Source organism: Ornithorhynchus anatinus, chromosome 2 (genome assembly GCF_004115215.2).
Source record: "Ornithorhynchus anatinus isolate Pmale09 chromosome 2, mOrnAna1.pri.v4, whole genome shotgun sequence".
Taxonomy (NCBI): Eukaryota; Metazoa; Chordata; class Mammalia; order Monotremata; family Ornithorhynchidae; genus Ornithorhynchus; species Ornithorhynchus anatinus.
The window spans coordinates 56,158,035-56,184,566 of record NC_041729.1 but is presented as its reverse complement, the minus strand read 5'-3'; the positions used below and the strand labels follow the sequence as shown (position 1 = coordinate 56,184,566).

At 45.3% G+C, this 26,532-nt stretch overlaps 1 protein-coding gene across 1 annotated transcript; it reads left to right on the top strand.

The window, feature by feature from the left end:
* Nucleotides 1–694: 694 nt before the first annotated feature.
* On the top strand, nt 695–25,304 carry METTL22 (methyltransferase like 22). Its single transcript, XM_029057485.2, has 11 exons — nt 695–901; nt 5,553–5,719; nt 6,275–6,637; nt 9,236–9,276; nt 9,360–9,504; nt 12,658–12,729; nt 13,350–13,403; nt 15,510–15,590; nt 16,339–16,441; nt 20,266–20,434; nt 25,188–25,304. The coding sequence occupies exons 2-11, from the start codon at nt 5,590–5,592 to the stop codon at nt 25,221–25,223; spliced, it is 1,194 nt and encodes a 397-aa protein (XP_028913318.1). The 5' UTR covers nt 695–901; nt 5,553–5,589; the 3' UTR covers nt 25,224–25,304.
* Nucleotides 25,305–26,532: the final 1,228 nt, after the last annotated feature.

Here is a 26,532-nt window from a genome sequence, read left to right as displayed (position 1 = left end):
GAGCGAATGAATGAAGGAACGAGCAAATGAATGAACGAGCGAATGAATGAGCGGATGAATGAACGAACGAGCGAATGAATGAGCGAACGAATGAATGAACGAGCGAATGAATGAACGAACGAGCAAATGAATGAATGAATGAGCGAATGAATGAATGAATGGACGAACGAGGGACGGAAGGAGGGATGGAGGGAGGGAAGGAGGGAGGGAGGGAAGGAAGGAGGGAGGGAGGGAAGGAAGGAGGGAAGGAGGGAGGGAGGGAGGGAAGGAGGGAAGGAGGGAGGGAAGGAGGGAAGGAAAAGAAAGGAAGGAAGGAAGGAAGGAAGGAAGGAAGGAAGGAAGGAAGGAAGGAAGGAAGGAAGGAAGGAAGGGAGGAAGGGAGGAAGGGAGGAAGGGAGGGAGGGAGGGAAGGAGGGAAGAGGAAGGAAGGGAGGAAGGAAGGAAGGGAGGAGGGAAGGAAGAAAGGAAGGGAAGGAAGGAAGGAAAGAAAGGAAGGAAGGAAAGGAAGGAGCATCTGTCTGTCTGTCTGTCTGTCTGTCTGTCTGTCTCCGTGGCCTTCAGCCGTGCGGGCAACTGCCCCTAGGGGGCGCCGGCCGGAGCCGTCCGCAGGGCGAGGGGAGGAGGCGGGGGGCGCGCGTGCGCGCTCTCGTCCTCTCGCCGGGCCTCCGAGTCTCGCGAGACTTGGAGGGCTCCGGGGGAGCGGGGCCGCGGCCTTCCCGCCGTCGGGCCCGGTTCGCCCGAAGACGCGCCCTTTTCCCCCAAATCGGATTGATTTTCCGCGTTTTCGCGTGGTTTTTCGAGCGCCTCCCGACTGCTGAGGGCCGCAGCGAGCGGTCGGGAGGGGAGCCCGGCCCGGCCCGGCCCTGGCCGTGGCGACCTCACGGTCCGGAGGGCCCCGCGGGTTAGCGCCCCTTCTCCATCCAATCCCCTTTACTGAGCGCTTTACTCTGCGCAGAGCGCTGGGCTAAAGTGCTCGGGGGAGGATTAGCGCTTCCTCTCCATCATTCGTCTTTATCGAGCGCTTTACTCTGTGCAGAACATTGTGCTAAAGTGCTCGGAGTACTGGCGCTTCCTAGCGATCGTTCGTACTTATTGAGCGCTTTTTCTCTGTGCAGAGCACTGTGCTAAACCAGTGTTTCGGGGAGTATTAACGCTTCCTGTCGATCCTGCGTGTTTATTGAGCGCTGTACTATGTGCAGAGCGCTGGACTAAAGTACTTGGGGGGGGGATTAGCGCTTTCTAGCCATCGTTTGTATTTATTGAGCGCTTTGCTATGTGCAGAGCGCTGGACTAAACAGATCCTTGGGGGAGTATTAGCGCTTACTAAATATAATCATATTTATTGAGCGCTTTAAACAAATCCTTGGGGGAGTATTAGCGCTTACTAAATATAATCATATTTATCGAGCGCTTTACTCTGTGCAGAGCACTGGACTGAGCAAGTGCTTGGGGGAGAATTAGCGCTTACTAAATATAATCATATTTATTGAGCGCTTTACTATGTGCAGAGCGCTGGACTAAACAAATCCTTGGGGGAGTATTAGCGCTTACTAAATATAATCATATTTATTGAGCGCTTTACTATGTGCAGAGCGCTGGACTAAACAAATCCTTGGGGGAGTATTAGCGCTTACTAAATATAATCATATTTATTGAGCGCTTTACTATGTGCAGAGCACTGGACTGAGCAAGTGCTTGGGGAGAATTAGCGCTTACTAAATATAATCATATTTATTGAGCGCTTTACTATGTGCAGAGCGCTGGACTAAACAAATCCTTGGGGGAGTATTAGCGCTTACTAAATATAATCATATTTATTGAGCGCTTTACTATGTGCAGAGCACTGGACTGAGCAAGTGCTTGGGGAGAATTAGCGCTTACTAAATATAATCATATTTATTGAGCGCTTTACTATGTGCAGAGCACTGGACTAAGCAAGTGCTTGGGGAGAATTAGCGCTTACTAAATATAATCATATTTATCGAGCGCTTTACTATGTGCAGAGCGCTGTACTAAACAAATCCTTGGGGGAGTATTAGCGCTTACTAAATATAATCATATTTATTGAGCGCTTTACTATGTGCAGAGCGCTGGACTAAACAAATCCTTGGGGGAGTATTACTAAACAAATCCTTGGGGGAGTATTAGCGCTTACTAAATATAATCATATTTATCGAGCGCTTTACTATGTGCAGAGCACTGGACTAAGCAAGTGTTTGGGGGAGAATTAGCGCTTACTAATTATAATCATATTTATCGAGCGCTTTACTATGTGCAGAGCACTGGACTGAGCAGGTGCTTGGGGGAGAATTAGCGCTTACTAATTATAATCATATTTATCGAGCGCTTTACTATGTGCAGAGCACTTGACTAAGCAAGTGCTTGGGGGAGAATTAGCGCTTACTAAATATAATCATATTTAGTGAGCGCTTTACTATGAGCAGAGCACTGGACTAAAGTACTCGGGGGAGGATTAGCGCTTCCTCTCCATCATTTGTATTTATTGAGCGCTGCACTATTGCAGAGCACTGTACTAAACAAAATGCTTTGGGGGTTATTAGCACTTACTAAATATAATCGTACTGAGCGCTTTACTATGTGCCGAGCATTGTGCTAAAGTGCTTGGGGGAGTATTAGTGCTTCCTATCAATCATTCATGTTTATCGAGCGCTTTACTCTGTGCAGAGCACTGTACTAAAGTGCTTGGGGGAGTATTAGCGCTACTATCAATCAATGGTATTTATTGAGCGATTTGCTATGTGCAGAGGCACTGTACTGAACAAGTGCTTGGGGGAGTATTAGTGCTTCCTATCAATCATTCGTTTTATTGAGCGCTTTACTATGTGCAGAGCACTGTGTATTAAAGTGCTAGGGGGACTATCACTGCCTACTATTAATAATTTGTATTTATTGAACGCTTTACTATGTGCAGAGCACTGTATTAAGTGCTTGGGGGGAGTATTAGCGCTTTCTAAATATAATCCTATTTATTTACTTACTCATTTTACCCCTTTTAGACTGTGAGCCCGTTATTGGGTAGGGATTCTCTCAATCTGTTGCCGAATTGTACTTTCCAAGCGCCGAGTACAGTGCTCTGCACCCAGTAAGCGCTCAATAAATACGAATAAATGAATGAATTGAGCGCTTTACTATATGCAGAGCACTGTGCTAAAGTGCTTTGGGGGAGTTTTAGTGCTGTCAATTGCATTTGAGTGCTTTACTATGTGCAGAGCACTGTACTTGGCAAGTGCCTGCGGGAGTACAATACAGCCACATTAGCAGACATGTTCCCCGCCCATAATGAGCTTTCAATCTAGAGGGAGAGATAGATATTAATATGAGCAAACAAGTCAGTTGTAATATACGTTAAAAAATAGAAGCAGCATGGCTCGGTGGAAAGAACCCGGGCTTGGGAGGCAGAGGTCATGGGTTCGAATTCTGACTCTGCCACTTGTCAACTGTGTGAAGGTCATGGGTTCTAATGCCGGCTCTGCCACTTGTCAACTGCGTGACTTTGGGCAAGTCACTCGTCTTCTCTGGGCCTCAGTTACATCATCTGTAAAATGGGGATGAAGACTGTGAGCCCCACGTGGGACAACCTGATGACCTTGTATCCCCCCCCCCCCAGTGCTTAGAACAGTGCTCGGCACATTGTAAGCGCTTAACAAATACTATTATTATCATCATATGTAATATGATATTACAGTGATGCGGGATTGGAGAGTGGGGTGGAATATCAAATGCCCAAAGGTCACAAATCAAAGTGCATAGTAATGTTGGTATTTGTTAAGCGCTTACTATGTGCAGAGCACTGTTCTAAGCGCTGGGGTATACAAGGTAATCAGGTTGTCCCACGTGAGGCTCACAGTCTTCATCCCCATTTTACAGATGAGGCACAGAGAAGTTAAGTGACTTGCCCACAGCCACACAGCTGACAAGTGGCATAGATGATCATGGGCTTTTTTTATGGTATTAAGCGCTAGGCGATTTCCTGGGCGCTGGCGTAGACGCAAGCTAATTCAATAGTCTTTATTCCATTCGATAGTATTTATTGAGCGCTTACTATGGGCAGAGCACTGTACTAAGCGCTTGGAATGGACAAATGGGTAACAGAGACGCTCCCTGCCCTTCGACGGGCTTACGGTCTAATCGGGAGGGACACAGTCCCGGTCCCTCATGGGGTGCACAGTCTTAATCCCCAATTTACAGGTGAGGTAATTAGGCACCGAGAAGTAAGTAAATTGTCATGGATCCCACAGCAGGGAAGGGGCAGAGCTGGGATTAGAATTTAGGTCCTTCTGATTCCCAGGCCCGGGTACTACCCACTCGGCCTTGTTGCTTCTCATTTGAGCAAGAGGTTGCCTTCCCCTGTGTCCCTAGGGTATTGTGGGTTTTAAAAAGAAAACTAAAAGACGAGGAGAGCAGCTAATCGATTGAAATTTCCCCCCCTCCCTCTCTCTGCTTGAGCTGTGACAGAGGTGTGAATGGACTCTGAGTTTGCCCAAAAACTGGTTAACGAGAGAAAACGGAAAAACAAAAGGGGCCTGGGTAATACTCAGATTTGTTCGTCCACCTGGGAGAATTGAAAAGTTCCAGTCTTCCAGGTGCCGTTGCCTATCAGTGCGATATAGCGATCGGTCCGCTGAATTTATTGAGTGCTTACGGGGGCTACGCGCTCTAATGAGCGCTTTGAAGAGTAAAAATACAAGAGGGTTGGTGGACGCCGTCGTCGTCCGTAGTGAGCTTACGGTTTAGAGCGCAGACAGTCATTAAAGAAATAGTTCATAGTATAATTTATAGATATGTACAAAAGGATGTATCTGTGGAGAAGCAGCGTGGCTCAGTGGAAGGAGCCTGGACTTTGGAGTCGGAGGTCATGGGTTCGAATGCCGGCTCTGCCGTTTGTCAGCTGTGTGACTGTGGGCAGGTCACTTCACTGCTCTGGGCCTCGGTTCCCTCACCTGTAAAATGAGGATGAAGACTGTGAGCCCCACGTGGGACAACCTGATTCCCCCGTGTCTACCCCAGCGCTTAGAACAGTGCTGTGCACATAGTAAGCGCTTAACAAATGCCAACATTATTGTAAGTACTGTGGATCTACCCAGCTCCATAGTACAATATGTCAGCCATCTTCTGCAGTGCTTGCTGTCAAGGAGATACTGTATTTATCGCTTCGAAATTTCTCCCATTACACAAACATCTGGAAGAAATAGACTTGAGATAAAATGGGAAAGAAAGTGTTTTCACGCGATACAGCGTTTAAATACATGTTCTCATCCGGGAAGCAGCATGGCTCAGTGGAAAGAGCCCGGGCTTGGGAGTCAGAGGTCATGGGTTCGAATCCCAGCTCTGCCACTTGTCAGCCGTGTGACTGTGGGCAAGTCACTTCACTTCTCTGGGCCTCAGTTCCCTCATCTGTAAAATGGGGATGAAGACTGTGAGCCTCACGCGGGACAAGCTGATGACCCTGTATCTACCCCAGTGCTTAGAAAAGTGCTCTGCACATAGTAAGCGCTTAACAAATACCAACATTATTATTATTATTATTTTAGATGCTCCTTTCCATGCTGAAATCCAAATTGCACCACGATGGACGTGGTGGGGACGGAAACTATGGATGAAATTACATTCAGAAGTGACACCGTACTTTCAGATGTTCACCTTAACACCCCAAACAAAAGGCATCTCATGGTGCGTCTAAATAATGTGGGGCAGCCAGGTAAGAATCGATCGATCAGTTGTATTTATTGAGTGCTTACCGTATGCAGAGCACTGTACTAGGCGCTTGGGACGGTGCAGTAGAACAATAAACAGATACATCCCCTGCCCACAGTGAGCTTGCAGTATTCCGTTTAGATGGATACCACTCTTTATCATGTTTCCTTGTTGTTTATGGGAAATGTTTCCATTTATATAACTTGGAAAGTTTTTAGTTTATGTGTTAACAAATTTCTTAAACCAGCTTACTGTTGCGCCCTTGAATGGAGTGAAAAACAGATGACAACTAGTCCTAACAGCTAAGTGTGCTTGAAGACTAATCAGAACACCCCTCAACTATTCTAAAAATTTGAAAGCAGGCTCCCCACCAAGCCCAAGGTGTCGGTCACCTTTCAGTGTTTGTCAGAATTACCGGGAATAGTTTCAATTTCAATCTCATTTTGTATCGAACCCGACGGTGGAACTGTGTTTCAGGAAACGAATCGGAGAGGTTGTTAAGTTTTAGGTGGAGTGTCTCCTGGTCTGGTTGTTGTTTTTTTCTGTTTTTGTCTTTTAGTTTTCCTGACAAACTTCAAACTTCTGTGGAATAAAAATGCACGGGAAGATTCACGGGATAATGAAAAACTTGAAATTAAACCAAGCGGCCTCGTCCAGGCTGACAGAGAATTTCTCAGTAAAGCCAACTGTGACTCAGATTTCCTCGACGAGAACGGGACTCGAGCAAGTCCTCGTAGAGGAATGGAAGCTCTGTTGGATGAGGATGGGGATTTGGAAGTGGTAAGAAGACCGCAGTCTTTTTCTGACCTAAAGCAAGGACCTTCGAGAGACAAGGTGCATCCTATAATACTCACCCAAGGGGCAGAGAACTTAATTGAAGAAGAGGAGCAAGAAAGCCTCCATCATGATTTTGTTAAAATAGGTAAATGAAGGTTTAGGCTTACGTGCAGAGTTAAAAAGGTTAATACCCAGGGATAGAAACTCACCTCCATGCGTAACTGCTTCTCTAGCTCGCTCTTGCTGTCAGCTCGTTCTTAGCTCCTGTAACGTCTGTCCATGTTTGAAAAGAACATCATAAGCAGAGCTTCAACCTCCAAAAGAAGTCAGTGCGTCCCCAGTTATACAAGGATTTAAATGGTTTAATACCTGCGAATCTTCTCTTCCTGGAAAATTCTTGTATGGAGCAGCTTTTTGGGTGTGCTCTCGTTCAGAAGGGTTTGCTTTAAATTATGAGTATGGAGCTGGATGTAATTTTTATTCTGAATGACAACTTTAAAGACACTTATGTGGTTTTCTTCTTAGTCAGAGAAAATCTAGCAAAGAATTCATACCAGGAATTCAGTGTCAGCACACAAAGGGTTTAATTGCAGATGCCAAGCCTTAGATATCACCCTAGTTACTAATATTAAATTAGCACATGGATTGTAAATTACATAATGAAATCAAGCAAAATTAGTCATATGATGAGGACTTTATATTGTGTGCGTATGTAGAGAAGCGTAGCGCAGTCTAATGGACAGGACGTGGGCCTGGGAGTCAGAAGGAGCTGGGTACTAACTCCAGCTCTGCCACTTGTCTGCTGTATGACCTTGGGCAAGTCACTTAATTTCTCTGTGCCCCTGCTATCTCATTTATAAAATGGGGATTAAGACTGTGATCCCCAAGTAGGTCAAGGACTTTGTCCAACCCAGTTTGCTTGTATCCACCCCAGAACGTAGTACAGTCCCTGGCACGTAGTAAGCGCTCGACAAATACCACAATTATTATCATGATCATCATTGTTGTTAATGAATAGTGTGCAGACTGTAGTCCAAGGTAATGCATCGGTCTAAATTTTAGAAACTGTTGGGCATGATTAAATATTTTCCTTCGGTATTTGTAATACCACTGCAGATATGAAATATTTTGAAGACAATTTCATTGAAAAGACTGTTTAATCTTAAATTTTATTCATATTAGTGTTGAAATATCCCTTCTTTGTCTATATATTTCCTCTTATTCATTAAATCGTATTTATTGAGCGTTTACTGTGTGCAGGGCACTGTACTAAGCACTTGGAATGGACAGTTCGGCAGCATTCATTCAGTCGTATTTTTTGAGCGCTTACTATGTGCAGAGCACTGTACTGAGCCCTTGGAATGTACAGTTCGGCAAGAGATGGAGATAATCCCTGCCCAACAACAAGCTCACAGTCTAAATGGGGGAGACAGACAACAAAACAGAATGCAACAAAACAAGTAGTCTGGCGTAAATATCATCAAGATAAATAGAATCATAGATCTATACACATCATTAACAAAATAGAGTAATTAATAATATGGGCAAATATGCACAGGGCTGTGGGGAGGCGAAGGGAGAAGAGCAGAAGGAGGGAGTAGGGACAGTGGGGAGCGGAGGAGGGGCAGGGGAAAGGGAGGGCTCAGTCTGGGAGGGCCTCTTGGAGGAGGTGAGCTCTCAGTAGGGATTTGAAGAGGGGAAGAGAGTGAGTTTGGCGGAGGTGAGGAGGGAGGGCGTTCCGGGACAGCGGGAGGACGTGGGCCAGGGGTCGACGGCGGGACAGGCGAGAACGAGGCACCCAAAGAAACACTGCCAAAACTTCCCAATCTGGAAAGGATTAATATTTTTGCACTAGGTGGTGCCGTAATTCATTACCAAAGGGACCTAATGTCCCATCCCCTCTTATTGTCTAGGGAGGAGTGTGACCAGGATTTCTTCGGCTCTTTCGTTTGTTTCTTCGTTTTGTTTTTAAGGTGAAAGTTGCATCCTCCAAATGTCCTTTAATGTCACTGTTGGAAACCAGATTCTGAGCCCAACGGACCATTAGTCTGATTCACGAGGCATTTCTCGTCTTCTTATGACCTTGTTTTTCCCAGGCTGCAGTTTTCCTAGAAGCAACTTTCCAGACAAAATGGGAAAATTGCCCACCTTCCTCCTCCCTGTTGTTTCCCACCTAGACGTGGTGGTGTATGGGACACCACCTTCTGGGTGATGGTCAGTTACCACTCCCCCGTTAACTGAGTGTCTGCCTCGTCTAATACAGAGTCTAAGTTGTCCTACTACAGTGGGGCTCGTTCTGGGTGAAATATGTGCTCTTAGAAACACATTATATGCAATATAATGTTAGCCAGAGATGTCTAGGTCAAATCTAGCCTGGGTTACTGGTGGCTGAGTCTTGTTCAAGCCCCACCATTTAAATAGGAACATAGGGCTATCCCGTTTTTGGCAAGCCCAAGTACCATAGCTTAAATGATGTCAAGGAGCCTTTACGTTAGTATTACGCAGGGGAGAATACTGATAGTATACCTTTTGAACCTGTTTTGGTTAAAGAGCGTCTGTATCAGTTTTGCCAGGTAAAACTGTGTTTTAGAATTGTCTGAATTCTATTCCCCTCAGAGCACAGTTTGCCTTTTTAAAAAATATTCTAGTTTAAAATCAGCTTGATGATGTCCCCCCAAATCTGCTTGTTTTGACATGCCCTCTTCTCTCCTGGGCTCTCACCAGTTCTTTTTCATTTTACTAGAGCATACCATGGCAACGCCTCTGGAGGATGCTGGTAAACAGGTGAGCCTGTCCTCCTGTTGTTGCCTTGTTAGAATCAGTATTCTGGTAGGTGCTTCAACGTGTACGTTTGCTCTGTCCCGAAGGTCTGGCGAGGGGCTTTCCTTCTTGCTGATTACATCCTGTTCAAAAGTGACCTCTTTAAAAATTGCACAGTCCTAGAGCTTGGAGCTGGCACTGGCATTACCAGCATCATCGCCGGAACAGTTGCTAAGACCGTTTACTGCACAGGTACCTCATCTTTTTTTTTTAATGGTGTGAAAGGGCTTACTTTGTGCCAGGCACTGTACTAAGCACTGGGTGGATAGAAGCTAGTCGGGTTGAACTCGGTCTGTGGCCCGCATGGGCTTCGCCGTTTTAATCCTCATCTTACAGATGAAGTAACTGAGGCAAGGAGAAGTTAAGTGACTTGCCCAAGGTCACACAGCAGACAGGCGGCGGACCCAGGTTTGGAACTCAGGTCCTTTGACTCCCAGGCCGTGCTCTTTCCGCTAGGCCACGCTGCTTCTTATTTATTTGTGATTACAGTGCTGTTTCATGGAAGTTCTACAATAGAATGTTCTCAAAAAAACTGGAACCAAGCAAATGTTCCTCTACTTTAATCTTACTGTTCCCTTATGAGAGACAGACACACACACACTTTTTATCCATATATTGTAGTGAAAGGTAAAATGGTAGTGATTCGAATCCAGCCCAAAAGTCAATTGGCTAGGCTCCTTTTGGACAATTTTTGTGCAACTTGAGTATCTTTTCAAATATTAAATGGTCAGGAGTTGTTACGTTTATAATGATTTTAAGTGCATAAAAATTTGGGATGGTCCAAACAGATTTAGATAGCCATTTCTCCTGTAATTCAGGAGTTCTGCTCTTCATGAACCTTGCGTTAAAGAAAAACCCAGTCTATCATGCCAACCACATTGGATCATTCCTTTCTGAGACATTGCATCGCGTTCTGTGTACACGGGCGTGCTTTGTGGAAAGGACGCTCCCAAATTCCCCCCCAGTGCTCTCTCCAAAATGTGAAGCAAAAACACACATTGTGGGAGAACTCGCTGCATTCTGTCCCGGACTCGGTCCCAAAGAGTGCCTGGAAGACGTTGTCATGGTTGCCCTCGTTAGACCATCTTTATGGTTGGGAATGAGCCTTCTAGCATCTCTAAATTTTCCCCTCTCAAAACCTGTCAGTGACCTAGCCAAATCCTCCTGGAACTTAATCACCTGACTTGAGCAGTGAAGTAACTGTTCTTCCTGTGCAACACTGATCCATTTTGAAAGTGACTGAACGATTAGAGAAAGTTATTTAAGACCACCAATTATACCCAGTGCTGTGAGGCACAGTAGAAATTGATATGGCTCTTTTAGGATTGCATATTTTACGTTTGAAACTAAAAGTTCTTTAGAGAGCATTTTCCATTCAGCAATTCCCAATGTCAAACCTGGGAAAGGCTGAACTATCTCAAGCTTGTTGCTAACGCTCACGGGTCGTTAGGGGCTGGAATTTTGCGTGTTAATTTTAGGAGCTTCACGCGGGCTCTGATTTTTGTTGAATGTGTATCTCAACGGTGGGTTACCATTTTCCAAACACAGCCTCCAGAGTCTGAGGAAATCTTCAGCCATTAGAATCCAACTCTCTTAAAAAACTTGTGGTGAAGTGAAATATTTTGTTGTTTTTTTCCAGGGACAGATTGGTTAATCTCAAATTCCAAGAACTAAATTAACCTCATTGTGAAAAGAACATTAGGATTCTCTGCTTAAAATTCCAGTTGAGCATACAAGTTCTAGTAATAATAATACTAATCTCTTCGCAGTACATATTGCAGCGCACTGTAATTTAGTTTATAAATGTGGTTCTGATTTTTCTTCAGCGAGTGAAAATAAATGTTCTCTTCTGTCAAGAATCTGCGTAATGGATATCATCATTTAGGAAAATGTCATTTTATGTAACTATACTGCATGAAAATAATGGCAAGGAATCTATTCATCTAAGACTCTTTACAAGTACCCTTATCAGGGCCCTGCCAGTATCTGCTAAGAACTCCCCAAAACCCAATTAATGGGTGTGTTAAGAACAAGCCGTCTACACTATAAATATTTGAAATGCTTTATTGCCTGTGCAGACTATAATTTCTTGTAAATCCTTTTCTTTTCAGAAGCCTAATCTGAGTCTATTACTGTAGGCTGTACTTTGTCTTTTGTGTGCTCTTGCAAGGTTACTCAGTTATATCGGCACTTTCAAAAAAATTCAAATCAACAAGCACTTAAAATAATTCAAAGCACTTTTTATGCCAGATCTCACTTCTTTTATTCTTGGTTGGGGAATATAGTTGCTTCTTTATCAAAAATAGAACAGCGGGACTGATGTTCTTGCCTCCGTGAAACAAGGCTTCATTAAAAAGGTGGATGACCTACCAGATTTTGCCTTTTCTAAAGGTTCTCTTTCTGTTTGGGATAATTGAAAAGTTTATGAAATCAAATTTTAGTCAGGCTTTCTCTGCTCGGGGTTAGAAGCACCTTAATGCATAGTAATCCCTATTGAAGGGAAAGAAATATCTCAAAGACAGAATTTGAATGAGTTGAGATAATGAGCTTCTAAGCTTTTGAGTTTATATCGTCATCAGTGGTATTCATTGAGCACTTACTCTGTGCAGACTACAATAAAACAGAGTTGATATTCATTCTCTGACACATCGAGTTTACAGTCTAGAGTCGAGCTGGGTTAGTTATGACTGGAAACGGTTTCTAATTGTTATAATGATAATAATGATGATGACGGTATTTGTTAAGCACTTACTATTTGCCAAGCACCGTTCTAAGCGCTGGAATTAAGCATGCAGTCCAGTCCACACCATAGCCGGTGGTGGTTCTTCAGAAGCAGAAGGATCAATAATAAAAATGATTTTTTAAATGATATTCAAGTGCTCACCCTGTGCCAAGCACTGTACTAAGCACTGGGGCAGATGCACCCTATTCAAGTTGGACACAGTCCGTGTCCTGCGTGGGGAGTCACGGTCTTCATCCCCGTTTTACAGATAAGGGAAGTAAGGCCCGGAGAAGTAAAATGGCTTGCCCAAGGTCATGCAGCAGACAAGTGGCGGAGTCAGGATTAGCACCCAAGCCCAAGCTCTATCCACCAGGTCTTGCCGCTGCGCTTACAGATGACAGAGTACAGCTCTCTGCCTGTATTTTTCAAGTGATCACAGCAGAAAATGTTCTTTGTTTCTAGTTTCAGTGTACTATTGCGTTTTTACAGAGAAATTCAGGACCGACACCGTATGGGTGGGTCTAATGCTTTTCATCAGCAATATACCTCTTCCACAGTAAGGATGTTTAAATAAAACTGTATGGCTTTTGAACTGGAAATTGCTTTTAAATATTCATTTCTAGATGTTGGTGAAGATCTTCTTGTCATGTGTGAACGGAATGTGACCCTAAACAAGCATCTGACTGAGGAAAAAGGTTAGTAATAGCATTCATTGAACAGCCACTTAGCCTGGTGAACTATGCTAAGCACCTGAGTGATATTTAGTGTTTAAATGTGGACGCTTTCTGGTGGTTTCCTAACCAAGAATATAGTTGTGGGTTTTTTTCTCCGGTTTTATTTTCTCCATTAGTGGGGGTATAATTGTATTCATTATATGCAAGATTTTACCCATCTTTGGATTACTCTACTGGCCGAGTGTTTCTTTAATATTAAGGAGATTGTTATTAAGGAGACAGTGACATTTATCGAGCGCACCACTATGTGCCAAACGATAGGGGTAGATCCAAATTGGGGGGATCAGACCTAGTTCCTGTCCCATTATAGGGCTCACATTCTCCCTCATCCCTGTTCGGTAGATGAGGAAACTGCCCCGAGAAGTTAAATGATTTGCCCACAGCAGGCCGGGGTGGAACTAAGAATCAAACCCAGGCTAGTGATTCCTAGTACCTGGCTCTTTCCTGGTAGGGTTTAGGAACTTTCCTTGCACGCCAGATGCCAGTTTATCTGAGTTTACATTTCGACTTTCCTGTTGTTCTTGGAGATTTCTTTCCTTGAAGTATTTTTTAACTATTTGGGGATTTTTTTTCCTTAACAGGCGGAACAATTAAAGTCAGAGAACTGGATTGGCTGAAAGATGGACTTTGCACAGGTAACATTTAAAAAATATACAATTCCTAAGTCAAGAAATAGCGTGGCTTAGGGGAAGGAGCGTGGGCCTGGGAGTCAGTGAACCTGGGTGTGCTAATCCTGGCTTCACCACTCGTCTGTTGTGTGACCTTCGGCAAGTCATTTAACTTCTCTTTGCCTCAGTTTCCTAAAATGGGGATTCAATTCTCTCCCTCCGACTTACTGTGAGCCCCATGTGAGACAGAGACTGTGTCCACCCTGATTATCTCGTATCCATCCCAGCACTTAGAACAGTGCTTGACACATAGCAAATGCTTAACAAGAACCATAATTATTATACATTTCAAACATACTTTGTAAAGGCTGCTAATTTGGTTTTGTTTTTGGTATTTGTTAAGCGCTTAATATGTGCAAGACATGTACCAGATGCTGACCTAGATACAAGCTAATCAGATTGGACACAGTCCCTGTCCCATCTGGGGCTCACAGTCTTCATCCCCATTTTACAGATGAGGGAACTGAGTCACAGAGAAGTGAAGTGACATGCCGGAGTCACCCAGCAGACAAGTGGCAGAGCTGGGATTAGAACCCAGGTCCTTCTGACTCCCAGGCCCATGCTCTATCCACTAGGCCATGCTGTTTCTCATTTGATGCCTTTTCAGTAATTCATTCATTCAATAGTATTTATTGAGCGCTTACTAAGTGCAGAGCACTCTACTAAGCGCTTGGAATGTACAAGTCGGCAGCAGATACAGTCCCTGCCGTTTGCCGGGCTTACAGTCTAATTGGGAGAGACAGGCAGACAAGAACAATGGCAATAAATAGAGTCAAGGGGAAGAACATCTCATGGAAACAATGGCAACTAAATAGAATCAGGGTGATGTACATCTCATTAAACAAAGTAAACAAAATAAACAGGGTGATAAAGATATATAAAGTCGAACGGACGAGTACAGTGCTGAGGGGGTGGGACGGGAGAGGGGGAGGAGGAGAGGGAAAGGGGGGAGAAGAGGATTTAGCTGCGGAGAGGTGAAGGGGCGGTAGAGGGAGCAGAGGGAAAAAGGGGGGAGCTCAGTCTAGGAAGGCCTCTTGGAGGAGGTGAGTTTTAAGTAGGGATTTGAAGAGGGGAAGAGAATTAGATTGTCGGAGGTGAGGGGGGAGGGCGTTCCAGGACCGCGGGAGGACGTGGCCCAGGGGTCGACGGCGGGATGGGCGAGACCGAGGGACGGTGAGGAGGTGGGCGACGGAGGAGCGGAGCGTGCGGGGTGGGCGGTAGAAAGAGAGAAGGGAGGAGAGGTAGGAAGGGGCGAGGTGATGGAGAGCCTCGAAGCCTAGAGTGAGGAGTTTTTGTTTGGAGCGGAGGTCGATAGGCAACCACTGGAGTTGTTTAAGAAGGGGAGTGACATGCCCAGAACGTTTCTGCGGGAAGATGAGCCGGGCAGCGGAGTGAAGAATAGACCGGAGCGGGGCGAGAGAGGAGGAAGGGAGATCAGAGAGAAGGCTGCAGTGCTGACCGTTTTGAAGAAAAATCCCAAAGAAAGTCAAGTCATAGGTTGCAGCTAAGATTATAAAGAAAATATAGTATGTCATCATTCATTGGTTTCCTGTGGGTTTGTAGCAAGGAGTCACCTGCTCTCCCACAATAAAAATCTGGGGGAAGAGGCAGACAGTTATCCACTGTGCTCCGCTCAAGCCTGTGAGCTCTGTTCTTTGGATTCTTTTACGTATTGTTTGGGAGTTTGGACTATCTGGGTCATGGATTGAGATCTCAAACTTTTACATTTCTTAGTACAGAACGGTCCAATTTCTGAAGCCAGTCAGGCCTCTTGAAGGCAAAAAGCAAAAGCAGGCTGACTCCCCACAGCCAAATCACTTTCAAAGGCAAATGGCGGAGCCTCCTACTGGAGCCCTTCATATTTGGAGGCCATTCCACCCTCACCCCAACTCCTGGTGGCCACGGCACAACCACTTCCTCTCCCTACCACCCATTTTTAGTCTTTGAGGATGGGAAACTTCCCTTGAAGGTGTCCCTGTGCTTACTTGCTCCACAGGTCTCTCGACTCTTGCTTTTGAAAGGGGAAAAATAAAAGATGAAAAACAGAATAACCCCGCTTTGGTTTTTTGGTAGATCCTCAAGTTCCCTACAGTTGGTCTGAAGAGGAGATTGCCGACTTGCATGACCATACCACCGTAGTGTTTGCGGCTGATGGTAAGAGAATTCTACTTAAATCTGCTGTTCCTCATATGACGGTGTGAACGTGGGGTTTTTTGTTTGTTTTTACGATCGTGGAACAGCGTGGCCTAGTGGAAAGAGCGTGGGCCTGGGAGTCGGAGGACCTCGGTTCTCCTGGACCAGATCTGCCAGTTGCCTGCTGTGTGACCTTGGGCAAGTCACCTAACTTCTCTGACTCAGTTTCCTTCTCTGTAAAATGGGGATTCGGCATCGGTTCTCACTCCTACTTACTGTGAACCCCATGTAGGACAGGGACTCTGTCTGACCTGATTAACTTGTATCTATTCCAGCACCTAGAACAGTGCTTGACACATAGTAGCCACTTAACAAATACCATAATGACGATTATTATTATTTGCAGCTGTATTTGAAAAACATCACTGCAGAATTATTTGCCATTAATGAAGAGTAGATTAAATTGTACAGTTCTGAGCCATAAGGATCCTGACTTCATTCTAAGGGAAATCATTTTCCTTGAGAATTAGTTTGACAATATGCTTCTAGGAATTTAAATAAAATTCATTCAATAGTATTTTTTGAGCGCTTACTATGTGCAGAGCACTGTACTAAGCGCTTGGAATGTACAAATCGGTAACAGAGACAGTCCCTGCCCTTGGACGGGCTTACAGTCTAATCGGGAGAGACAGACAGGAACAATAGCAATAAATAAAATGTATTTTCAAATACTTGTTTGTTAATTCTCAAAATTTTTCTTTCACAACAGTTTTTTATGATGACGATTTGACCGATGCTTTATTTAAAACACTCTACAGAATCACTCACAATTTGAAAAATCCTTGTACAATCTATTTATCGATAGAAAAAAGGTGAGTTCTACTTCAAGTCACTTGGCAAATTTAACGAATGTTTTTAAGTGGATCAGAAGGCAGAGATGATGGAGGTGTTGTCAACAGAGACGGGAAATTTGCAAGGAGAAAGTAGGATGGTGAGGAATTTGCTTTGGACATGTTTTATTGCAATAATGATAATTATGGTAATTATAGTAACTGGTAAATGCTTACTATGTGTGAAGCACTGTTGTAAGCGTTGGGGTGGGTACAGTTTAATCAGGTCAGACATTCCCTATCCCACATGGGACTCACTGTCTAAGAAGAATAAAGAACCATTATTTCATCCCTCCCTGTTTACTTTTGAGGGAACTGAGGCACAGAGATGTTAAATGACTCGCCCTAGGTCACACGACAGGTACCCATGACCTCCTTCTTGCCAAATCCAATGGCTCCTACTCCATTCTGATCCTCCTTGACCTCTCTGCTGCCTTTGACACTGTCGACCATCCCCTCCTCCTCCACACCTTATCTCACCTTGGCTTCACGGACTCTGTCCTCTCCCGGTTCTCCTCTTACCTCTCTGGCCGGTCATTCTCGGTCTCCTTCGCTGGAGCCTCCTCCCCCTCCCATCCTTTAACTGTTGGAGTTCCTCAAGGGTCAGTTCTCGGCCCTCTTCTGTTCTCCATTTACACTCACTCCCTCGGTGAACTCATCCGCTCTCACGGCTTTGACTACCATCTCTACGCAGATGACACGCAGATCTGCATCTCCGCCCCTGTCCTCTCCCCCTCCCTTCAGGCTCGCATCTCCTCCCGCCTCCGGGACGTCTCCACCCGGATGTCGGCCCGCCACCTAAAACTCAACATGAGCGAGACTGAGCTCCTCATCTTCCCTCCCAAACCCGGTCCTCTCCCAGACTTCTCTATCACCGTGGATGGCACGACCATCCTTCCCGTCTCTCGGGCCCGCAATCTCGGTGTCATCCTTGACTCGTCTCTCTCGTTCACCCCACGCATCCTATCCGTTACCGAGACCTGCCGGTTTCACCTCTACAATATCGCCAAGATCCGCCCTTTCCTCTCCACCCAAACGGCTACCTTAGTGTTACGCGCTCTCGTTATATCCCGGCTAGACTACTGTGTCAGCCTTCTCTCTGACCTCCCTTCCTCCTCTCTTGCCCCGCTCCAGTCTATTCTTCACTCCGCTGCCCGGCTCATCTTCCTGCAGAAACGATCTGGGCATGTCACTCCCCTTCTTAAACAACTCCAGTGGTTGCCTATCGACCTCCGCTCCAAACAAAAACTCCTCACTCTAGGCTTCAAGGCTCTCCATCACCTCGCCCCTTCCTACCTCTCCTCCCTTCTCTCTTTCCACCGCCCACCCCGCACGCTCCGCTCCTCTGCCGCCCACCTCCTCACCGTCCCTCGGTCTCGCCTATCCCGCCGTCGACTCCCGGGCCGCGTCCTCCCGCGGTCCCGGAACGCCCTCCCTCCTCACCTCCACCAAACTGATTCTCTTTCCCTCTTCAAAACCCTACTTAAAACTCACCTCCTCCAAGAGGCCTTCCCAGACTGAGCTCCTCTTCTCCCTCTGCCATCCCCCCTTTACCTCTCCGCAGCTTAACCCTCTTTTTCCCCTTTTCCCTCTGCTCCTCCACCTCTCCCTTCCCATCCCCACAGCACTGTACTCGTCCGCTCGACTGTATATATTTTCGTTACCCTATTTATTTTGTTAATGAATTGTACATCGCCTCGATTCTATTTAGTTGCCATTATTTTTACGAGATGTTCTTCCCCTTGACTCTGTTTATTGCCATTGTTCTCGTCTGTCCGTCTCCCCCGATTAGACCGTAAGCCCGTCAAACGGCAGGGACTGTCTCTATCTGTTGCCGACTTGTTCATCCCAAGCGCTTAGTACAGTGCTCTGCACATAGAAAGCGCTCAATAAATACTATTGAATGAAGTGGCAGAGCTGGGAGTAGAGCCCAGGCCCTCTGATTCTTAAGCCCACGCTCTTTCCCCTAGGTCCCACTGAGGTGTCGGTGGGACATCCAGATAGAGAGGTCCTGAGGGCAGAAGAAAATGCTGAATTGCAGAGTAAGAGTGAGGTCCGGATTGAGCAGGTAGATTTGGGAGCCATTCATGCAGAGATGGTGATTGAATTCATGAGAATGAACGAGTTCTCCAATTTGGGGGTCATGTTTGAAAGAGGATAAGGAGCTATCTGAGAACGAACATTTGAAGTTGGCAATCAGGAAGGAAAAAAGTGTGGGCACCAGGGGGTTTTTTTAAGTATGAAAGGATGGGGTGGGAGGTACAGTTGGCCGGGGGGTGGTATATTTTGAAATGAGGCAGGAGAGGTCCTCTTGAGAGACAGCCAGGAAGGGTGACATAATGTAGCAGTACCATCATCATCAATAGTATTTATTGAGTGCTTACTATGTGCAGAACACTGTATTAAGCACTTGGGGGAGTGCAATCAAACAGTTGGTAGCCATGTTTCTTGCCCACAGTGAGCTTACAGTCTAGAGTAATGATATTGATGTAACTCTTAATTCATGCAAAGGCAAAAAATATATAAATGAGGTATAGACACTGTCCCTGACTCCCTGAGAGGCTCACAATCTAAGAATGAGGGGATGAAGGGTAGAAGAGTTGGCAACAGACGCCCGGGGAGAGGCAAACAAAGCTACAAAACGGAGCGACAAACCCGAAAGGAGCGGCAGGATTTCGGGCTCCCCACAGCTCAAACTAACAGTCTCAGGAGTCACGGCTGTTTCCTCGGTGGTTTAGAAGGCCCCATGCTGCCACTGACTGACTCCTTCACTGGGCTGAAGCGGAGGCCGGCGGGAGTCCCGTTGTCCTGGTGGAGCGGCCACGTCCTTCGCGCGAGGCTGGGCAAGCAACCTGGGGATGTGACGTGGTGGGTAGATCTGTGGGTGTACGCACCTGGTGGTCTCCCTTTGCCAACCAAATGGTTGTGTAGGTCTAGGACGAGATGGGGGGAGGTGGAGTCATTGAGTTTTAAAAGAGGGAATTAAAAATCTAAAATAGTTGGGGCGGGCACTGGGCGTGGGAGTCAGTAAAAGAGGGGAAGTATAATTCAAACGAAAGAAAACTAAGAAATAAACAGACCTTTCATTTCATTAGGTGATTTAACCCCAAAGATCCTATAGATCACGTATTTAATTGGGGAAATGAAACTAGTCATTTGTTTCTGAGGGAAAGATGCAGTTAAATATCCTGATTTCCCCACATGGGAAAATGGAGGGAAGATACCAAATTCCTGAGCGGTCCCAAATTTTCTCCCAAACATCCCTTACTTTTGACTCCGGCCACCAACTAATTGATTATTCTTGCCATTCCCCCAGCCTAGAATGCCATAATCCAACAGTCAGTCATATTTAATGAACAGCTTGGTCAAACCCCACTTCTCCCTTCCTTCGGAAGCCTTCCTCCATGAAGCCATCCTTCTTTCCCTCTCATTTATGGTATCCGCTCAGCCCCTTGAGCACACACATCCCATTTTACCCTTGGCCGCTGATGTATCTGTCACCTCTCCTCTCGGTTTTGTTAATTTCTCTGGTTTTCATGTTCTCTTGTGTTCTTGTCTTCTCCTTAAATGGTAGTCCTTGAAGACAGGAGCTGTGTCTTTCACTTCTGATTTTTCCCTTTGTGCCTAGTTCAATTCTCTGCCCGTGTAGCCTCTCAGTGAAATTTTTGTGGATGATGCTCAGAGGCAAAATGTCAGTTTTAAAGTTAATCTAAAGGTTGTTTTCCTTAGACTCTTGTCACGCTGCCGTAAAAAGCGTGATTTGAGAAATGCTTCATTTTAATGAAGAGCCCTTGGCTTTTTTCCAGGCTGAACTTCACACTGAGGCATTTGGACATTACGTGTGAGGCTTATGATCATTTTCGATTTTCCCTGAATGATCTGGAGAACCTCAAAGATGGCAAAATGAAGTTTACTGTAGAACCTATCGAAGCTACTTTTCCCCAGTTCCTTGTTTATGAACGCATCGAGCAGTTGGTAAGTGCCATTCATTTAGTAAACAAACAGTAACGTGCTAAGTTAATTGTTTTGGCACTGAGCTGTTTGCTCAGCAGAAGAGGAAAGTTAGATGTGTCAAACAAACTGAAAGTTTCTAATTACCACACTTGAAGAATTTCTGCCCTCTCCTTTCTTAGTGATATGTCTTGGGGCAGCAGAGTCTCTCTCAACAAACTGGTCTTCCATCTATATCCTTGCTCCAACATATTCTGGGGTGTAATAGTAATGATAATAATAATAATTTGGTTCTCAAGTGCTTACTATGTGCCAAGCACTGTACTAATCACTAGGGTAGGTACGAGATAATCAGACCCCACGGGGCTCAGGTTCTAAGTAGGAGCGAGCACGGGTATTGGATCACCATTTTGCACATGAGGGTACTGAGGCACAGAGAAGATGAGTGACTTGCCCGTGATCACATGGTAGGTAAGTTTGGGGAGCCAGCATTAGAACCCAGGTCTCTCCACTACACCGTGCTGCTTCCCAAATGTAATATTTGTAACACATTTTAATGGTCATGGCTCTTGCAAAATTTTTCCCCGAAAGCACAGCCACCAGATCAGACTTGGAGTTGAGCTGTATCTCTGGTCTGATTCTGGATCATCTCCATTCTCTCTGCTGGCTGGAATCCAAGATACAGGGACCATGTTTCCTTCCCCTCCATCCATGGCTTATCCTCTTCTCCAGCTGGCAGATCCCATTTTCCAGTGCGCCCTGAGCAAACTGGTGAGTGGCCCTGCATTATTGGCTGATGGTGGGAACCCCGGTCTGGTTGGCTTTTCACAGGAGCACCTGTTAGAATTCCAAATACTCTTAACAGTTAAGTAGCAGCTGTTCCTCTAAAAGTAGGTAGCTCCCAGATGAGAACATGGGAGATGACCTCGATTACATAGATGTCTGTAATTTATTACATTGTCCGTCTCCCCCAACTCTTAGATTGCAAACTCTTTGTGGGCAGGGATCATGTTCTCTTCCAAGAACTTAATACACTGCTCTGCATTCAGTGAGAATTCATTCATTCATTCAGTTGTATTTATTAAGCGCTTACTCTGTGCAGAGCATTGTAATAAGCACTTGAGGGAGGTACAATATAACAGACACATTCCCTGCCCACAACAAGCCTACTAACAGACACGTTTGATAAGTACCGTTGACTGACCGATAGGTAAAGACGTGGGGGAGTGGGAAGGATTATTTGGGTAACAGTTGATGGAAGATGGCTACTTCAGTTCTTGCCGATGAAGACCGTGACCGTACACGTGCGCCCAGAATGTCTGCAGGGTTACTCACAGTGCTCTTCTCCACAGAACTGTCAGGAAAACATCCGTTAGAGCAGTGGGAGGGCCGACAAAGCAGAGCCGTTCCTCAGAGCGCCAGATCTCCTCAGGGGTAGCAGGAGGAAATATGGGCCGAGAGCTAGCAGAAGTGATTAGAGCCGTCGTTAGAGGGGGGGTTTGGGGCGCGAACACCTGGCCCGAAAGTCTGGCTGCTTGACCTTCCATCACCTTCCATCACGTCACTCTCTTTTTCCATCGAGGGAGTGTCCCCCACTAGAGTTGGGGGAGAAAACAGGTAGTCCAGTGTCCTGATTTATGGGGAAGTCCAACCCCACCTTAAGGTGGAATTCAGGGTGGGTGCAAAATAATCAGTGGTTTTTATTAAGCAGTCACTGTGGACAGAGCACTGTATTAAGCACTTGGGAGAGTACAGTACATCAGGCTTGTTAGACATGTTCCCTATCCACGATGAGCTTACACTCTAAAGAACAGGACTAAATTGGGTGAGATGTCAAGGCGGCTCCACAAGGAGTTGTAACTTGCAGGTCCTGTGTGCTGAGGAGACCGTCCCTAGGACGCTAGTCTTCCACAAGAGGTAATTTGCGGTCTTTTTGACTGATGAGTCAGTCATACTTATTGAACACTTACTGGGTGCAGAACACTGTACTGAGAACTTGGGAGAGTACAACAGAACAATAAACGGACACATTCCCTGCCCAAAGTGAGTTTACAGTCTGGTGGAAGACTCCATGAGAACAATGTTAACGTCCCAGAGTGTAGACGGGGGTGGAAGAGGGAAGATATTATGAGCCTGTTCGTTTGAGGAGGAGTAGATCTCTCTAGTCTTTTCTCAAGACTGCCTAACCACGAACTCCAGCCGGGAGAGAAGCTGGAAATGATATGGAAATACAGCTGAGGCAGAGCTAATCCCAAGGTATGGTTAGGATGCTGCATGCGTTTAGAGAATGACCGCTCAGGAGAGTGATTTGGGTTTCTTGTTACGATTTCGTTTTGTGTTTTCCTGCCTCATAAGACACTACCTTACTGAGACAGAAGACTAATAATCATGTTTTTTGTTAAGCGCTTGTTCCAAGTGTTGGGGTAGATAAAGGATAATCAGGTTGAGCACGATCCCTGTTCCACATGGGGCTCATAGTCTTAATCCCCATTTTGCAGACGAGGTAACTGAGGCACAGGAAAGTGATATGATCACACAGCAGACAAATGACCGAGACGGGACTGAAACCCAGATCCTTCTGACTCCCAGGCACGTACTCTATCCATCAGGCCACACTGCTTCTCATAAGCTGGTAGCTTGCCTTTCCCATTTGAAAAAACAATTGATACCATAGGGAAAATTTTCAGTGATTGTGGCACTGCCCTCTCACCTAAACTGGTCCTCGTAATTCCTCGATTAAGATGATAACCATTGCTTATAGAAGGAGAAAATATGTCAATTTAAAGGTTAAATCGAATACGCCGAATAACATTAAGGATAGGTCCGTGAGTCCTGACGTTTCTCATTTGAAACTGCATTTTCACGACATCAGCTTGGAGGAATGGGCCTTTTTCAGACACACTGAGGAGATATCGGAAAAACAGCGGTCCAGCAGTTGAACTGGCAGCAGTGTAGCCAGAGAGCCCGCACAGAGGTGCAGGATAAAGCCCGAATTCTGGGCAGAGAGTTGGCACAGGACGGGTGGGACCGATTCTGCTCCTCCCTCCACTTGATTGAGTCCTGTCAAACTCAGCTTCATGCAGCCAGCTGGGAGATTTATCTGTAGCCCTTGGGAGTGGCCTCGGCAAGGAAGCAGAAGGACAAAGAGGCAGCTGAGGCCGCCCGGGCCTCTGCTCCGAATGAAGCCCTGACCACCCGCTTCACTCCCTTCGTTGAGCAAGCGGGCACGGCTGCTCCCAAGCCGGAAGCCAGGCCGCTCAGCCGAAGTCGCTGATGTTGCCGCTGCCTGCTCTCTTGCCGAAGACCATCCCGGCGTGTGTGAGAGAAAGCGTGCCAGCTTTTCTTTCTGAGGAACAATCAGTGGTAGCTATTGAACACTTACTGTGGGCAGAGCGCTACACTACTGGAGAGTACAGTACGACAGAATTAGCAGAAATATTCCTTTCTCCAAACGAGAAGTTGCATCGCCCAGTGGTTGGAACGCTGGAAGGCCCTGGGTTCTAATCCTCGTTCCGCCACCTATCCGATGTGTGACTTTGGGCAAGTCACTTAACTTTTCTGTGCCTCGGTTACCCTTTCGGCAAAATGGGGATTAAGATGTGAGCCTCATGCGGGACAGGGACTGTGTCCAACCTGATAACCTCATATCTACCCCACTGTTTAGGAAAGTGCTTGGCACATAGTAAGCACTTAACAAATACCATAAAAAATAATGAGTTTATAGTCTAGGGAATGCAGACAAGCTAAGGGCCCATCACCCAGACGGTAGTCTTAAGGGAGAAATGAAAGGTACCTACATACCTGAAGCCAGAGACAGGTGCCCAGACACACATGCGTGCATGAACACACACACACACGCGCATGTTGTTCACGTGGTCAGCAAAGTGAACATGGAGACGCACATATGGTAAGCAATTATGGGCAGGGATCGTGTCTACCAATTCTACTGAGTTATACTTTCCCAAGCCTTTATTACAGTACTCGTCACAGAGTAAGCACCAATAAATACTTCCGATTAATTGACCGTAGCTAGGAACCTGTGCTCCACCTGCTTTCTTTGTATGTCTGTGTCCTTCCTTCTTCGCACCCCCAAATATGTCTATGCAGCCCGTTCATGGAAATGGGTTTGTCATGCCTGATGTAAGTCCATTTAGGGATCTCTACTCAAACCTAACAGTCCATTCTTCCTCCTCATGGAGGGACAGAATCGGGATAAGTATTATTCGCCAGATAGTTCTGGGCCTCCCTTCAGATGTTGAGCTAATTACGGGGAAGTGAAAACTTTGACAGGCATGTGCTATTTACAAAACCTCCCATCGGCCAGCTGAGAAACCTTCCTCTATTTCACTTCTAGAGCCGGAGGCTTGACGTGCCTCTTATTTTTACAGTTCCTCTAAGGAAAATATTTGATGTGTGCTGAGTTGACGTGTAGCAAATGAACTTTGCAAATGGTGCACTATATTCGGTTGTAAACCCGCAGGCATTCATAGAAGCAGCGTATAACAAAGAAATACTCTTAAAGATTCACTACATTGGGCTTAAGGCCCCTAAAACTGGGTAAAATTGTGATGATATTTCTTTTTGACAGAAGAGCTACTAAACCTAAAATTTTCCATTACCATGGATGATAGTTTGGGAGTATGGAAGTTTACAGAGCTTCACATGGTAGTTTCATATGTTTCAACAGTTATGCCCATTTATTTTATTTTGTTAAAGGGTGACAATTTGGGGGAACGGTGACTTCAGTTTGGATTTAAAATCTATTCTCCCTGAACAGGAATTATGGAAGATCATTGCTGAGCCACTGACTTGACCTTTGAAGTACAGAATATTCCACGAAACAGATGTCCCTTTCTACAAACAGGTCTTGAATAAAATTTAGCACCAAAACTAATTTACTTTGTTTTTTCTTGGGAAAAATGCATTGATGCGCCTGAAGAGCCTTTATTGTATTTCATTTCTGTTGATTAAAGTTGCTCTAATCAGTCTAGTCTTGAGAATACTATCCAGGGCTGTAAAACGAATGAGAATTGCTGTAATTAAAGCTCACTTTTACAATTGCCTTGAGAAACCCTCCCCAGAATGATTAGGTCTGTCATGAAGAGTTTGGACTCATTCTCATAGTTGCATTTAGCCTACCTGCTTGTAAAAATAATAATAATAGTGTTATTTATGCATTTACTTTGTTTTAGACAATGAATGGAGAACGGGGTAGGTACAAGATAATCAGGTTGGCCAACGGTCCTGTCCCATAAGGAGCTCACAGGGTAAAGTGGGAGGAAGATCAGTTGTTTAGTCCTCATTTTACAGATGAGAAAACTGAAGCACAGAGAAACTAAGTGACTTGCTGAAGGTCACGTTGCAAGAAAGTGGCAGAGACGGAGTTAGAACCCAGGGCCTCTGACTCCCAGGCCGGTGTACTTCCCACTAGACCAGGCTGCTGCTTTAAAGAAAATGATATGGAAATGATCCCATGCTTTTTCCAGGATTTTTCTTAGCAGGTCTTTCTTGCTTCACAGAGCAAGTCGTGGAAAATACCCCTCTTTGTTTGTGGAGCTGAGTATACATTGAGTCTGTGTCACTACCTGATCCTCCTCATCCTTGGTCGTGATACTTTTTCTGAAACACTGAAATTTCCTTGGTGGTTTTTTTTTTTTTTTTTGCTCTATCTCTCACCTATAATGAGATCGGCAAAAATCTGTTAGAAAAGGCAAAATATTTCTATGTTTTACTATCAGACTCCCAAAACCCAAGGCCAGAACCTTTGAACACTGCGTGAATAATTTTCGTTGAATCATTTTGTTGGTTTGCTCCAGTTTAATTTCTTCTTCATTTCAACATGATCATCGCTCTTAAAGGTACAACTTTAAAAATCCATTGTAAAGGCTCTAGTCTTGCATTCTGATGTACCGTAGCTTTCTGCTTATGCGTGATAATTAGATCCTTCAAAAATGCATGCATCTTTCCTGAAAAATGACCTATGAAGAGATGATTTGCATTTCTCCTCTTTTCAGTAGGTGCTTTAAAGGGACAAATTTATTCAGTCAGTCATATTTATTGAGCGTTACTGTGTGCAGAGCACGGTACGAAGCACTTGGGAAAGTGCAGTACAGCAATAAAGA

Excerpts from the sequence above, each read along its gene's own strand:
- METTL22 (XM_029057485.2), top strand. The coding sequence starts at position 5,590 with ATGGACGTGGTGGGGACGGAAACTATGGATGAAATTACATTCAGAAGT. Across the intron at positions 16,442-20,265 it reads TATTTATCGATAGAAAAAAG|GCTGAACTTCACACTGAGGC; the intron begins GTGAGTTCTACT and ends GCTTTTTTCCAG. Across the intron at positions 20,435-25,187 it reads ATGAACGCATCGAGCAGTTG|GAATTATGGAAGATCATTGC; the intron begins GTAAGTGCCATT and ends CTCCCTGAACAG.